At 54.0% G+C, this 15,163-nt stretch overlaps 1 protein-coding gene across 1 annotated transcript in view; it reads right to left on the bottom strand.

The window, feature by feature from the left end:
* Positions 1–180: 180 nt before the first annotated feature.
* The window catches only part of IQANK1 (IQ motif and ankyrin repeat containing 1), a 19,427-nt gene continuing 4,444 nt past the window's right edge, over positions 181–15,163 (bottom strand). Inside the window, exons 4-14 of the mRNA XM_033126282.1 lie at positions 8,771–8,904; positions 8,478–8,642; positions 8,205–8,396; positions 8,004–8,129; positions 1,609–1,748; positions 1,483–1,537; positions 1,286–1,378; positions 1,010–1,118; positions 828–921; positions 616–750; positions 181–524 (exon numbers count right to left, since the gene is read on the bottom strand). Of these exons, the coding sequence (XP_032982173.1) occupies positions 221–524; positions 616–750; positions 828–921; positions 1,010–1,118; positions 1,286–1,378; positions 1,483–1,537; positions 1,609–1,748; positions 8,004–8,129; positions 8,205–8,396; positions 8,478–8,642; positions 8,771–8,904 (1,547 nt within the window). The 3' untranslated portion in view covers positions 181–220. The remainder of the gene's footprint in view (positions 525–615; positions 751–827; positions 922–1,009; positions 1,119–1,285; positions 1,379–1,482; positions 1,538–1,608; positions 1,749–8,003; positions 8,130–8,204; positions 8,397–8,477; positions 8,643–8,770; positions 8,905–15,163) is intronic.

Raw genomic sequence — 15,163 nt, 5'->3', positions numbered from 1 at the left:
GCACTGCTCCACATCCGGAGGGACTGGTTGGCATGCCTACCCCTGGGATGGGGGCCCCTCCAAGTGCCCGAAAACCAGTGTCCTCTGGCCGGGGACGTGGACATGCGAATGCGCACGCGCAGCAGCCCCTTCCCCGCAGGGGGGCGCGCACACAGCACGGACACGCGCACAGTCGCAGATTCAGCGCTCTGGGGCGCGCTTGCTTTATTGGGGCCAGGTGCTAGAGGCCTCCACTGGGCTGCTGTACAAGCACTGGGAGCAGGACCTGCACCTGCTCAGCCGTGGGCCACCGAACCCTGGTGACAAAGAAGAGGCGGAATTGCCCCAGGCGCGCCTCCTGGAACTGGGTGGGGCTGTACTCAGGTCCATCGGAGGGCCGCAGCAGGGACAGGTACCTGTCCTGCTCCAGCAGCCGGCGACTCAGCAGCTCCTGCGCCAGGCCCGGCTGCACCGCCTCCAGCTGCTGCTGCACCGCAGGGAACAGGTCTACTTCCTGCAGGTCGAACACCAGCGGCTTCCCATACCTGCGAGGCAGGGCGGGTGGTGAGGTGGTGAGGGGCTGGGCCGGCAGCGAGGGGTAGGGGGCGGGTATGCCCCGCCTCCCAAACCCCTCACCTGAGCGCCCCCAGAAGTGCCAATCGAATCCTCTCGGGCCGCATGTGGTCCGGGTTCACCGTGTCCAAGTAGTTGGTGTCCTGGTAGCGCAGAAAGGTAGCTGCCTGGCCCGAAGGGTCAATGATAACAGGCCACCTGGGGGCGGCCACCAGGTCACTGCTGTTGCTCGAACCCTCTGCTCGCCCCTCTCCCCACCCAGACCACTGATCTACCGGCCGTCGGCACGGATGCGGTCTCCCACGTCCTTCATTAGCACGTCGTGCAGCTCAGTGACCTGGCACTTCATCCCGGGCGCCTCTTCCTCCCCTGTGAAGACGTAAGGGTGGGGCCAACCAGAGGGCCCAACGCCCAATGTCCGGGCCCCCCTGCAGCTCCCAGCCCGAGCCCCGCCCACCCTCCGCGGTCTGCTCCCGCAGCTCCAGCCTGGCCATGGCCAGCGTCTCCTCCGCCTTCTCAGCCTCCTGCCGTAGCCTGTCCACTTGGGCCTCCGCGTCCTGGATGGCCTGGAGGAGGGGCCCCGCACTCCTCTCAGAGCAAGGCTTTACCCCCTGCGCACCCTGAGGCCCGGCCACCCAAGGAGGGGATGGCGGCCCCTACCCCGCCCCCAGGAGGCCCATGTTTGGGAGGGGAAGACATGCCCGGAACCCCAGGCCTGCGGGAGAAACCCCACCTGCAGCGTGAGCTCGGCCTTGCCCGTGCGCCTCCGCTCACACTTGTCGTGCTCAGCGACCCTCCGGTTGAGCTCGCAGTACGCCTGCTGCAGCTGGGCAGGAGGGCCGGGCGGTGGGGCCAGGGCTGTGTGTCCGCCCGCCACCCGGCTCCTCCGCACCCAGCTGCCCCAGCTCCTGGCCTCTCCCGGGGGCTCACCTCTTTGTGACACTGTCGCTGTTCCTTAGCCAGCTGTTGCACTTTGAGGTTCATGCTGAGGGTGGGAGGGAAGAGCCGGGTCACCGGACCTCCTTGCCGGGGCCCCGCCTCCTCCCGCCCGCGCACCGCTTGGCCTCCGCCTCCTTGCTTCGCTCGGCCTCCTGGGCCCGGCGCTGCCGCTCCGCCTCCATGTTCTGGAGCATGGCCTCGGTGAGGCACAGGTCCCACGACTGCAGCACGCTGGCCACGGCGTCCAGCGAGGCCACCTAGTGACGGGATGCTGGTCGGGTTCAGGGGAGGAGATGCTGTACTCTCCCCTTTTAGAGACGGGCGGCTTGCAGAAATGGGGCTCTCACAGCTCACCCGGGATGTCCGGGAGCCTTGACCCCAAAAACAGATGTCCAAGTGTCCTCTGGGTCTCCCTGTCCAGACCAGGCAGGCCTCCACGTCCCCTCCCCATGTTCCCTTCCTCTTTCCTCTGCTGTCCCCCTGCAGACTTCACTTTGCAGAATGCAGCCTTGGGGCCACCCTCGCCTAAACTTCTCTGCTCCTACACGGGCCCCATTGCAGAGGGTTCTGGAAGAAGGGGGATTCTGGCCGCAGTTTATTTCTGGACCCATGTGTGCTTCTCCATGAGTATTTCCTTTGTGGGCAATTGACCACACAACTTTGATTTGTAGTGTTAGGTGAGTGCTTTGTATGTTACAAAAGAAAGCCAAAATACGTAAAATCGAGGAGAGAGTAAGTGAATGGATGGCAAATGAATGAGAGAAGGGATGAATGAATAAGTTAGATAAGTGGATGGAAGTGACAACAGGTAGGTGAGTGAGTCGAGGAATTAGTAACTTAAAGAAATTGTGAAAACTTAACAGGGATAACAGCTGCCCTGTTTCCCTGAAAATAAGACCCAGCCGCACAATCAGCTTTAATGCGTCTTTTGGTAGCAAAAATTAATATAAGACCCGGTCTTATATTAATTTTTGCTACCAATTTCATCCTTACTATATCTGAAGTCATCCCTCATTTACTCATTTATCTACTGTTAACTCAAACATTTTTACTTTTTATATTTAGAGTTTGTTTCTTATAGGCAGAATATAGTTGGATTTTTTAATCCAAAAAGACAATCTCTGCCTTTTAATTGGGGTGTTTAGACCATCTACATTTAATGAGATTACTGAAATAGCTGAGTTAAAAACTGCCATTTTACTATAAGACCGGGTCTTAAATTAATTTTTGCTACCAAAAGACGCATTAGAGCTGATTGTCCGGATAGGTCTTATTTTCAGGGAAACATGGTATCACTAAGCACTGACTATGCCAGGAATTGTGCTAAGGAACTTCATTCATTATCATTAATCTTTGAAATCCCAATTCATGAATATATGGAAACAGATTCAAATAAGGTTAAGGATTTGCCAAAGGCTGGTTTGTAGGTAGAAGAACTGGAATAAATGGAAAACTAAATGAGTAAACAGATGAAATAAAAGAATAATGTAATGAGTAAATTTATGGATAAGCTGATGAGTAGACAAATGAATGATGAGATGAATAAATTAATGGATTAAATGATAAAAGAACATTGGATTAATTGAACAGATGGATGCAATGGTGAATTCATACAAGAAAAAATTAATAGGTGAAGGGATTTAATGGATGGATAATTAAATAAGCAGCTGGCTAAGCAAATGGACAGATGAATTAATGGATTCACTCATTCAACACAATTTCTGAGTACCTTTCCTGTGAGAACCAGGATGGGCGACCCTGGACAATACAATTGTGGACGAAACTAAATGTGGTCCCTGCTGTCTCAGAATTTTCCATCAAGTTAAACAGCATAAGTGTATGTAGTAAATGGGTGGGTGGATGTTTGAGTTAACAGTAGATAAATGAGTAATTGAGGGATGACTTCAGATATAAGGATGAAATAGGTGTTGCCTTCCGTTCTGAAGCTATTTGCACTGGGGATAGAACGTTGGAGAGGCTTTTCATTCAGTACTTGCTCTCACTGCCTGGCTGTGTCCTCAGATGTACTGTGTCCAACAGGAAAGCTGCCTGAACCTGACTTTTGTCCCTGCGTCCATCACACATTTTTTTGTCTCTACTTTTAAGATTTTCTCTTTATCACTGGTTTTATGAAATCTTATCATGATATGCCTTGGCGTGATTTTTCTTGCTGTGCCTGGGTTTTCTTGAGCTTTGGGGAAGGGGGTTTATATTTTTCACTAAATTTTGAAATTTGAAGGTCATTATTTCTTCAGATGTTTGTTCTGTTTCTCTTCTTTCTTCTCTCCTTTGGACCCATGCAGACAGATTCGGCTTCTTGGACCCACTCTCCTTTGGACCCACGGCTCAGTGATCCACTTCTCATTTGGAGAGATCCCTTTTTCTATGTGTTTTTATTTTGTGTAGTTTCTATTGTGAAGTCTTCCATCTCATTAATATTTACGGCTGCAGTAAATATTAATCTGAAATCTGACAGTTATGCCATCCAGAGGTTTTAATTTTGTCTTTTCATCTCAGACATTGTCGTTTTTATCACTAGAATTCAGTTCGCGCCTTTTTTATGTCTCCCATGTCTCTGTTCCATTCTTTTGAGTACCTGGATGGACTACAGTTACTACAGCTGTTTAAATGTGTTCATGTGCTAATTCTAACAGCAGGGTCAGTGCTGGGTTCAGCTGCCTTTTCTCACTGTGGTCCTGTTTTTCCACATCTTTGCATGTCGGGTAATCTTGCTTTGGATGCCAGACACTGCATTTTGTCGTGTTAGGAGCTGTGCACTTTTGCTTTTCTGAGTGTTCTTGAATTTTGTTCCGGGATCCAGTTCAATGACTTGGGAAGTTTTTGTTTCTTTGTTTGTTTTTTTGAAGGGGAACAAGACTTTATTGAGCAACAGTGTGTATTTCCAGGACTTTTATTTTATTTTATTGGGGAACAGTATTGTGTTTTCCCCAGGACTCATCAGCTCCATCCAAGTCAAGTTGTTGTCCTTTTGATCTTAGTTGTGGAGAAGGCAGCTCAGCTCCCGGTCCAGTGGCCGTTGTTAGTTGCAGGGGGCACAGCCCACCATCCCTTGCGGGAGTCGAACCAGCAACCTTGTGGTTGAGAATCCGCACTCCAACCAACCGAGCCATCTGGCCACCCAGATGCTGAGCAGCAGCTCATTGACTTCATTCTAGTTGCGGAGGGCGCAGCTCACTGGCCCATGTGGGAATCGCACCGGCAGCCCCGTTGCCCAGAGCTCGTGCTCTAACCAACTGAGCCACCCATCTGCCCCGACTTGGAAAGTTTGTATCCTCGGGTCTTGTTTAGCATTTGTTAGGTGACCCTTGGCAGCACTTAGTCTGGAACAACTGACTCCGCACCACTGACAGAGGCAGGATCCCTCAGGGCTCTGCTTGACACCCCGCGGGTGGTGAGGTGTCCTGCCAGGCAGTGGGAGCAGCACCACTTCCTGCTGTCCTCACAAATGGCTCTTCCCAGCCTCGAGAAGTTTCCCTGACATTCCTGGGCCGTTGAGTCTTCACCTCAACACCCAAGGGGACCCTCTGGAGCGCTTGTTCTCGAAGCAGGCCTCCCCTCTTGTGGCGCCTACATTCTCAGGGGCTTTGGAAGCCCATCTCCTTGGCCCAGGCCCCTGCCGGGCTCCGCTGCCTGGGTTCTCTCACCTGGTGAGCTGGGCACTCGGGGCTCACAGAGCTCACGGGCAGCCTCCTGGGTGTGCTGGTCTCTCCCTGGTGTGGTGTCCATGTTTCACACGTTCCGTCCAGGTTTTGTTGTTTCAGATGGAAGGTGAATGAGGCCACAGGTACTCTGTCCTCGAAGCAGAACTCCACTCATTTCTTTCCTTTCTATTTCATTTTGGATCGTTTCTGTTGCTATGTCTTCAAATGAACTAACGTAGTTTTTCAGTGTCTAATGCGCCATCCAGTGCATTTTTTGTCTCAGACAGCGTGGTTTCAGTTTAGGGGGATGGAGACAGAGATTGAGGCAGGGTTGTGTACTGTGTTTCCCCGAAAATAAGACTGAGCTGGACAATCACCTCTAATGAGTCTTTTGGAGCAAAAATTAATATTATATTAATTTTTATTATATTAAAGGTCTTATATTATTATATCATATTATAAAATATTACATTAAAGACCCAGTCTTATATTATAGTAAAATAAGACCGGGTCTTATATTCATTTTTGCTCCAAAAGACGCATTGAGCTGATTGTCCGGCTAGGTCTTATTTTCAGGGAAACACGGTACGTGTCAGAAGTCTGAATGTCCTTATCTACTAATTCTGTCATCTGGGTAATTTCAGAGTCACTTTTGATGGACTGGGTTTTCTCGTCCCTGTGGGTTGTATTTTTCTGTCTCCTTGTATGCCTGGTACTTTTATTAAATGTCTATTTAAAAGCAATGATAGATTTACAGGAGGTCGCAAGAGTTGGGTCCCCGTGAGCTGCTGAGGGCACCTTACACAACGCAGTGCAGTGGACAGGCCCGGATGTCAACACAGCATGACGCACAGGCCCCGCTCATCCCGTGACAGCAGTTACATGGGCGTGTCTGTGCAGTTTATCGCATGTGCAGATTTGTGTTACCGCCACCACTGTCAAGACACAGAGCTCCTTTGTGTCACCCTTCTCTCCCTTTTCCCTCCCTTTTCCCTATCCTCACCCTATAAACCACTAATTGGCCCCGCCTCTATAATTTGGTCATTTTGAAAAAGTTATGTCAAAGAATCATGCGGTATGAACTTCGTGAGACTGGGTTTTTCACTCAGCATGATGCCCCGAGAGCCAGCCAGGTGGGCTGTGTCACAGTGGTCCCTGCGGGCGGACCCAGGGTGTTTAACCCTTTATGTACTGAGGAACATCCAGGGGCTTTCCGGTGTGGGGCGACCACACAGGAAGCTACTGTGAACACGTGTACATCTGTCTGTGTGAACAAGCTTTTCATTTCAGTGGGTAAATGCCCGGGAGCACGATTTCCGAGTCACATGATACATGTGCGTTCAGCTGAACGAACGGCCCAGCATGCGGCTCTCGCGTCCTCCACGGCACATGCGGTCGCCGTCGTGTTTAATTTCAGCTCCCCTGCCAGCTGGTGATGCTGCTGAATGTCTCTTGTCCACCTGAGTCCTTGTGTCCTCTTCAGTGAAGCTTCTCTTCGTGTCCTTTGCTCACTTTAGAACTGATCGTGTGTTGATTCACTGCTGAGCTTTGAGAATTCTATGTGTGTTCTAGACACGGATCCTTTGTCAGGCATGTGGTTTGTCTTGATTTTGTCCCTGTCTGTGGCTTGTCTTTTCATCTTCTTAACAGAGCAGAAGTTTTACATTTTGATGAAGTCCATGTGTTGATATTTTTTTTTCTTTTATGGATCATGCCTTTTGTCTGAGAATAATTGGCCAAGCCGTAAGTCCCAAAGATTTTCTCCTGTGTTCTAAAGGTGTTATGGTTTTACATTCTACATTTAAAGCCGTGATCCATTTTGAGTCAGTTTTCCATAAGGTGTGCACAGTTCACCTTTACCCACCGATGTCCAGGGCTCCAGCACCATTAGTGGAAGACTGCCCTTCCTGCACCATGCCCCCCCACCGCCCCTCCCAAGTGTGCTGTTCTCCTCAGGCTCCAGCCCGTGCCCCACAGTGCCCCCCGCCCCCCTCAGACAGCCCCTGCACGTGGCTCGGGCCCTCGTGGTCCTGGGGCCTAGCGTGGGTGTGGTGTGTGAGCAGCTGAGAGGGGGGCTCCTTCCTGTGCACCCCCTTCTGAGGAGGCAGCCAGGCCCTTTGCTCGTCCTGGCCTCACATTCCACTTGTTCGAGGAGAAAGCAGGAGTGGCGTGAATGAAGCCAGACATGCTGCTGCTCTTCCTCCCCCTCCTGGTTACCAAACACAGGAGCCAAGGGTCCTGGGGACAGACGGGAGTGAGGGGTGGGGAGGCAGAACAGCATCCTGGGAGGCAGCCTGCAGAGGCGGGGCAGTGGGCACAGACCCTGGTACCCAGCGGTGTGGAAGTAGGCGGACCACTGCTGGGGTGGGAGGATGTGACTAAGATGGGAGAGAGCCTGCAGTTCAAACCACTTTCATTCAAAGAAATTAAGGAATGGGATTTGGCCACTGAGCTGCACACAGCTGCTCCCACAGGCCCCATCTGACCCAGCCCGCTCCCAGGCACTGGGGGGAGCTGCCTGGGACCCCAGGATGGTGGATTTGCAGAAACAGGAAATGCTGAGAGTGAAGGGCCAGGTGGGTGGGCCCAGTGCTGCGCTCACTGCAGGCCACTCATGGAGCAGCCAGCCTCAGTTTCCCCACCTCTGCCAGGAAGGCAGCCACCAAGGTCGAGAGAGAGCCCCCCACACACCAGCTGCTCACACACCAGGAGCTGCGCTTCTGCCTGCGGGTGACCCTGAAGGTTCAAAGCGGCCTTGAGGGGCTTGGGCACTGAAAGGGCCCTGCAGGATTAGGGCCAGCCCCCCCGCAGGGCCACCCGGCTTCCGATCACTTTGGGGGGTGCTCCCACCTGAGCAGGGGTGCTTCCGTCGTCTGCGTACAGCCGGGGGTCAGCTCCGAGCTTCAGAAGCACCTCTACCGCCTCCAGGTGGCCCCCGAAGGCGGCTCGGTACAGGGGAGTCCGGCCGAAGGCGCCCTGCGGGAGGGGCGCCCTGAGTCAGGCCCGCGGCAGCGGTGCCAACCTCCACCCGTCCGGCCACCTGCCGCGCACCTTGCAGTTGGGGCTGGCGCCCTGCTCGGCCAGCAGCTGGATGGCCCTGGGCTGCCCGCCCGCAGCCGCCTCGGACAGCGGCGTGTTCCCGCGGGGGTCTGCGCACTCCAGCAGGGCCACGCGCTGCTGTCGCCGTCGCGCCGCGCCCACCTCGTCGTGGCCCACGCCCTCGCGGGTCAGCAGTTCGTCCACCTGCGCCCAGGCCGGGTCACTGGCGCCCCGCGCTGGCCCCGCCCCGCTGCCGCCCGCCGCGCTCCCACCAGTCGCGCTGACCTCCCGCAGGACAGCGGCGATCTCGCCCAGGTTGCCGTCGAAGGCCGCGTCCAGCAGGCGCGCCCGGCGCTGCTGCTCCTCCCGCCGCCGCTGCTCAGCTTCCGCCTCCTGCTCCCGCCGCCGCCGTGCCGACTCCCGCTCCCGGTGCACCAGGGCCAGGAAGGCCTGTGACAGACGCGGCCCTGAGGTCACTGTCCCCCCGCCCAGAGGCTATGGCCCCACTATCCTGAGCTCCCACCCCTACGACCTGACACCATAGGTCACACTCCCTCTAGCCCGTGACCCCGCCTCACCTCCCTCTGCAGCCTCTCTATCTCCTCCAGGTACTCCTCGTGCTCCTGGCGGCAGCGCCCCAGCTCCCTTCTCGCCAGGAGCTGTCGGAAGGCACACTGGATGACAGTGGCTGCTTGGTCCTCCGCGGTTGGTCCTGCAGGTGGGGAGAGGGCTTATGGATCCCTGTGCCCCCTCCAAGCTGCCGTCCACGCAGCGGCCACGGCCTCCAGGTTAACACAGCCAGGGGAGCAGGCCGCTGACCAAAGGGCAGATGTTCTAACATCCACGAACCAGGCCCATTCCAAACAGGACCCCCTGCCTGAAAGCGAGAAGGATCTGGCACTCAGGCTGCCTGGGCTGGAGCGGTGGTCTCCACTACAAGCCCACCGGCACTCAGAAGAGGGAGCCCAGGGCCCCATAGTCGGCTTCACCCCAGCTGCAGACTGCTGGCCCCAGCCAGGGTCCCACTGACTGCTGAGCTGAGCCCCAGCTTCCCGGGAGGTGAGCAGGGTGACCCCGGCACCCAGCCCTGATGCCCTCTGCCCACGTGATGTTGGGTGGCCAGCACTTGGGAGAGGGTGGAAGAAACAAGCAGCAAGGCCAGCTCTCCAACAGCACTGCCAGTGTGCAGAACTCAACAAAAGCAGAAATTCCATCAAACAAGGAATCAAAGATAAACTGAATACAGCAGGAGTGGGAAACAGCAATGGGTCCCACAGGCCAACCATCCAGCGGGAGCCACAGGAAACACGCTGGAAGTGGCGCTCCTGGCAGGAAAGAAGGGCTGGGGAGGGTCTCAGTGAACATGGAGAAAACGAGTGGAAATCGATTTGAAGGAGGAGACACAGAGAATGGCAAAGGCAATTAAAACAAGAGTAATTCAGGTCTAGAATGCAGAGATCAACAGGGGAAAATAAATATTTAAAGGGAAAACAACAGGGAAAAAAATATTTAAAGATGACATGCGGAAAAATTTCCTGAAATGAATCTTAAGACAAGAAATATACCAGAAAACAACAACGGGCACCAGACACATCCCAGTTAGGTTTCTGAACCTGAAAGAAAAGAAAAAAAGAAAAGAAAAAGTTATTCAAGCACCCAAGTGAAAAAAAGAACTCAAACTAAGCTCTCCCAAGACTTTTTACAGCAACATTAACTGTTAGAGGTCAATGAATCAGTGTCCACAGAATTCTAAGGGGAAGAAGTAGCTTAAGATAGATGGGTTGCACCTGGCATCCAGAGCCCAGGCCAAAAGCCACCCACCCCGGGAGAGGGGTGGCCGAGCAACTGAGCAGGGATTTTGGGAGAAGCAGCCTCAAGGGGACAAAACCTGTACAGGCAGACCTTGGAATATCACGGGTTCGGTTCCAGACCACAGTAAAAAAGCGGGCTTCGCAATTAAACGAGAAGTAACCTTTTTGCTGGTGGAGAGCCTGGCCTTCCATTTGTAAAAATCATAACATCTGTGAAGCACCATAAAGCAAGGAGTGTCTGTAATGCAGCACACTTGGTAAGGCCGTGGGTTTAGGGTTGTCGGATTTAGCTACTAAAAACATGGCACACAATTTTGGGGACATACACTAAAAAAAGATTCATGGTAGTTCTGAAATTCACATTTAAATGAGTGCCCTGGATTTTATCTGGCAATCCTATGGCATAGGAATCTGAAAAACTCTGTCCTTCGGGAAACAAAGGCACCCTGGTGAGGACAGGAGCCCCAGTTCAAACCCCTCCGTCCCTGGCTGCCTTGGTGACACACATGCATGACTTGGTAGATTATTGTGACAATACGGGGTGGCTGTCTCAGTGAAGTTCCAAAAATCCAGTTGTCTGCGACAGCAGTGTTCAAACTTACTTTTTTGCTTGCACATCTCATTTAAAAATGCAAAACTATGTACCTATGTGCACATTTTAAACTTGACATCTAAAATTTTTCATAACAACTTTAGTTGCAAAGGATCAAACTGGTATGACATTTTAAAATAAAACTTACTTTACCAATGGAGTACTGTAGGGACAGAGCCAGGAGTTCAGTTTCCAGGCTCTCGCCCTCACGTGGAAAGGTGCTCACTCTGGTAGTAAATGGTCATCAACTGGGATTGGATGGCCATCAGCTGTGGCTAGTTGGCCGTCAGCTGTAACTAGTGAGCCATTGGCCACTAATATAACTGCTATGGCTACGCTGGCAGCAAATGGGGGCTAGCAAGAAGATGGTGGCCGAGCTAGCAAGAGCGGATTGCAGCTAGCAAGTGAGGTTGGTTGCCAAAGAGAAGTGGACAGCAGGTTGCGGGTAGTGTAGCTCCTGCTTCCTGTGTCTCCAAGCCAGCTGCCAGCGAGACTATAGTGGTATGACTCCCCTATCTATGGCTCCGTGGGTGTTCCTTTTTGGCTTTACCATATCCTGCGTTCTTATGTGGGGAGCGGGACCAGAGACCCCGCGTGAGTCCCTGCATGACAGGTACAAATGTCATAGCTATCTGAAACCCATCATCGCCCTGCAAACAAACACAGCTGTTCTTTTGTAATTAGAAATAATACATTGTGGTTTTCTCCCTGAAATGTTGTATCTATCCCACTTTCTTCACTGATTTCTATCCTACTAATATAGTCTTTTTTATTGATAGATATATAATGTTTCTCTGCTAAAAAATTATAGTTGAAACTAATTTTTAATGAAGTTTTAAAATTTTCCCCTGAAACTACCAGGCTCTACCTTAAAAAAAAAAAAAAATCCTCTGGATTGATTTGTTATTACTGTTGCTGTTAGCTACAATTGTTCAACATTACAAATATATTACAAAATGTGGACATGTAATCATTCAACCTAAACATACAAATTCACATCTAATAAGCCCCCAGGTCCCCTGAACCCTCAGCAGCTGCCCCAGGAACTGACCCACCTGTGGCCACCATGTGGTCCCCCAGGGACTGACAGAGGAACAGATGAAATAACCTGCACTGGGGGCAGTGGAGGTGGCAGTGGGGACTTTGCCAGCAAGGATGGAGAGGAGGAACGGTGCCCTTCTCCACCTTGTCCTAGGAGCACGTCTCCTGCCGACCCCCCCAGGGAGACCCTGCGTGGAAACTTGGTGAAGCCTCCCGTTCTTCTCTGCTGCTCCTTCCTCTGCCTTCACTTTCCTATTCTGGGATGACACCTGTCACTTAAGGCTTCTTCACACTTTCTAGGAAAAGCGAGCTGGCAGTTGGTGCCTGATGTGGTTCCAGGAGGCACAGTGGGTGTGGGGTTTGTGACTGCCAACCTTTTTGAAAGCTAGCGACCTTGTCCAGGGGAAGTGGGCGCTCTCCCCCTTCTGGTCTAGGCCTCCACCCCTCCTCTCTGCTCTGCATCCGATGCCAGCACCCCCCCCAGACTGTGACCCCATTTCCCCTTTGCCCCCTGGCTCCCTGTTAGTTCTGCTAACAAGAGGGGAGACCTGTTCCTGTCCCCATCAGCACTGCCCCGGCCAGGGAAGCTGCTTCCAGCGGCAGTTGGCACCACTGGCTACTTCCATCTAAGTCCAAGATCAGGCCCCTCTTTGCCCTATCAGAGGCCAGGAAACAGCTGGGCAGAGTGCCAGCTTTTGGGGTCTTGCTGCCGAGCTCCTGTGGCATGAGCAGTGACTGCCCTTCAGAAACTTGCTGCGGCTCCCCTGCCATCAGCCCCGAGGCTCTCATCAGCCCAGGACCTCTGTTCCCAACCTAGGGGAGATGGCCATGTCTCAAATGATCTCTGTCACGTCTCCATGCCCCCTTCTTGCTTTTTCGGACTTCCAGCGGTTGTCTGACCAACTCTCATGCTAAAGTTTGTCTTCTCATTTTGATAAGTTCCTGTTTTCCCGAGTCTGCTCTGACTGGTACAGTACTTGGTGCCGGAAACCAGACCCCAAAAGATACAGCTATGCAATCCATTTGGTCGTGTTCTTGTCCTTGAACGTGGTCCTGAGCTCCCTGCCAATGGGAAATGACACATGGGCCCAGCAATCCACGGCACCTGTGGTTGGAGGGGAAGCTGGGATCCTTCAGGTGGGAAGGTGTGTGCGTCTGTGTGCACCGTGGTTCTGCCTGCCAGCCGCCCACAGGACCCCTGTCCACTTCCTAGGACCACTGTGCCCCACAAGAAGCAGCTAAGCACCGGTTCTGAATTAAGTCCTGGGGCCCCAGACACCACTCTGGTCCACTATCAAGGTGGGAGCTTCTTGTGGGCAGGAGGTGATGGGATTTGGGCCCAAGTTCACATCATGTTGGGCGTGGTCATTCTGCTGCCCCAGCCTATGGTTACTTCCCTGGTTCCTGGGTGTATAAATAAAAAAGCCATGGTAAGATGCCCCTGGAAACGCCCACAAACCCAGACTCAGCTGCCACTTGGCCCTCTCCTGGGTGCCCACAGTGCGTCGAAAAGCAAACTCGCCATCCCCTTGTCCTCCAGTGTCACATGGTGACGCAGGGGAGGCATCAGACATCCGGGTGGACCTCACCATGGCCCATGGACAACGGCCAGCCTCTCCTCAGCCACCTACTGCTCATGCAAAGGCCTGTGAACAGAGTGGCCGTAGTGGCAGGGTTGGTGGTGACACATGGGCCCATCTGCATGAGCCCCTCTTATCAAGGCCAATCTAGACCAGACACCGTCCTGCCGGAAAACCTTCCCTATGCTGCCTCCCGTGCTCTGGCTGTGACATGGACAGACCATCAGAAACGGGAGGCGACCTGGGGCGGGGAGGTACTCTTGGGCTGAACTTTGTGGAACTGAGCACAGAGCAGTTTTCCGTGCGTCCCCACTGTTGAGAGGGCTCGGGATTAGCCAATGACACAGGCCACGCACGTCCTCAACCTCGAGGAACCCAGCCCTGAGCAGAGCAGTCCTACCCAACACCTTCCCTTGTGAAGGGGACACCATTTATTCTGGCGGCAGTCGAGGTTCCTCCTGGGCCGGCCGCTCAGGCCAGAGCCACCACCTACACAGGTCCACTGAGCCCCGTGTGCTAGTCCTGGCGCCCCCTTGCCTCTGAGCTGGGACCCCCTCGGAGTGGGAAGAAGCGATGCATCCTGGGTCACTGCACGTCCAACAGAGCAGCTGGCCTCAGAGAATGGTGGACTGGCCTGCTGGAGGACAGGCTTGGACCCCTGTAAGGTCGGGTGCCACTCTGGAGAATTCAGTGGGAGCCCACTTCCCACTACTGAAACTGAAATGGGACAAAGGACACCTGTCCCTTGTTCCATGACAATTAAACACCACCACCACCCCTACCCCATGAAGGCTTTGCTTCTCAGGGGGTGTCTGGACCTTGAGAAAATGACACCAGGACACAGGGACAATTAGAAAAGACGGAGCTACAGAGTACAACAGCGGTGCTGGCCCTAGTGACAGAGGCACACCTAAGCAGACTCTCTGGGGCCTGACCTGGCCTGTGTTCTGCCCTCCTTCCATTTCTGTCCTCGTGCAAGCCCGGAGCTCCAGCTATGGGTTGTCCCTCTAACACCCCGCTCGTGCGAGACTGCATAGCATCTGCCCCTACTGTGTGCAATCCAGAACACTGATCGCGGCACGGGAACTTACAAAGTCAGTCAGCACATCAGAAACTTCTGTTGTCCACCCCTGTCCTTATCCTGCCCTTGGTGGGGGGAGGGCAAAGGAGACTGGTGGTACTAGGGCTTTATTCCTGGGGAAGGCCACAGCCCAGAAGGGACAAACTTGCGTATGAGACTCGCGACTGGCTGCTCTGTGGAGAACAAACGAAGCAAAAAGGAGGCAGGAGGCCAGTGTAGTGCAGGCTGGGCCAGGAGGGAGAAGCCTGGGAGCCAGGGCAGAGCAGAGGCTGCCAGAGAAGCCAGGAACACACTGAGAATCGTGGGGGTGGGAGCTGAGGCACAGGGTCACTGAAAGTAGTCGCGGGCCATCGGACACTGAAGGACAAGGGCATGGCAGATTTGCATCTGGGTGTGCTGTGGGCTTCCAGGCCACCCAGGAGAGGGCAGGGTGGCAGCTGAATCTGGGTTTGGGGCACAGGAGAAAGGATACAGCTCTGCAGGACAGTGCCAAGAGACCACAATGGAAGCTGTGCTGAGATGAAAGCGCCTGGGGCACAAGCCCCTGGCACGGCCGCCCAGGAAGGAGCAGGAGAGACAAAGCGGGGGGAGGGGGGCGAGGGGGGCACTGAGTCGGTGCCACAACCAACTATCCCAGGAAGCCCGCTGGGGAGCAGCCTGCGGCTCGGAGGCAAGCGCCTGCCACCGGAGGGCGACAGCACGCAGACCGGACAGCCGGGAGTTCCGGCTGGAAGACGGCGGCTGGCGGTGTGAGAAATGGTTCCCGAGAGGCCGCGCCCCTGGGAGGCGGGCACGGTGCGGCGCCCCTCCCCCCCGCCGCGCCGGGAAAGCGCGGGGCTCTGGGGCGAACTTGCCACTCCGCGCTT

This window comes from Rhinolophus ferrumequinum, chromosome 14 (genome assembly GCF_004115265.2).
Source record: "Rhinolophus ferrumequinum isolate MPI-CBG mRhiFer1 chromosome 14, mRhiFer1_v1.p, whole genome shotgun sequence".
NCBI lineage: Eukaryota > Metazoa > Chordata > Mammalia > Chiroptera > Rhinolophidae > Rhinolophus > Rhinolophus ferrumequinum.
The sequence above is the reverse complement of the archived record's forward strand: the minus strand, read 5'-3'. Positions and strand labels throughout refer to the sequence as shown.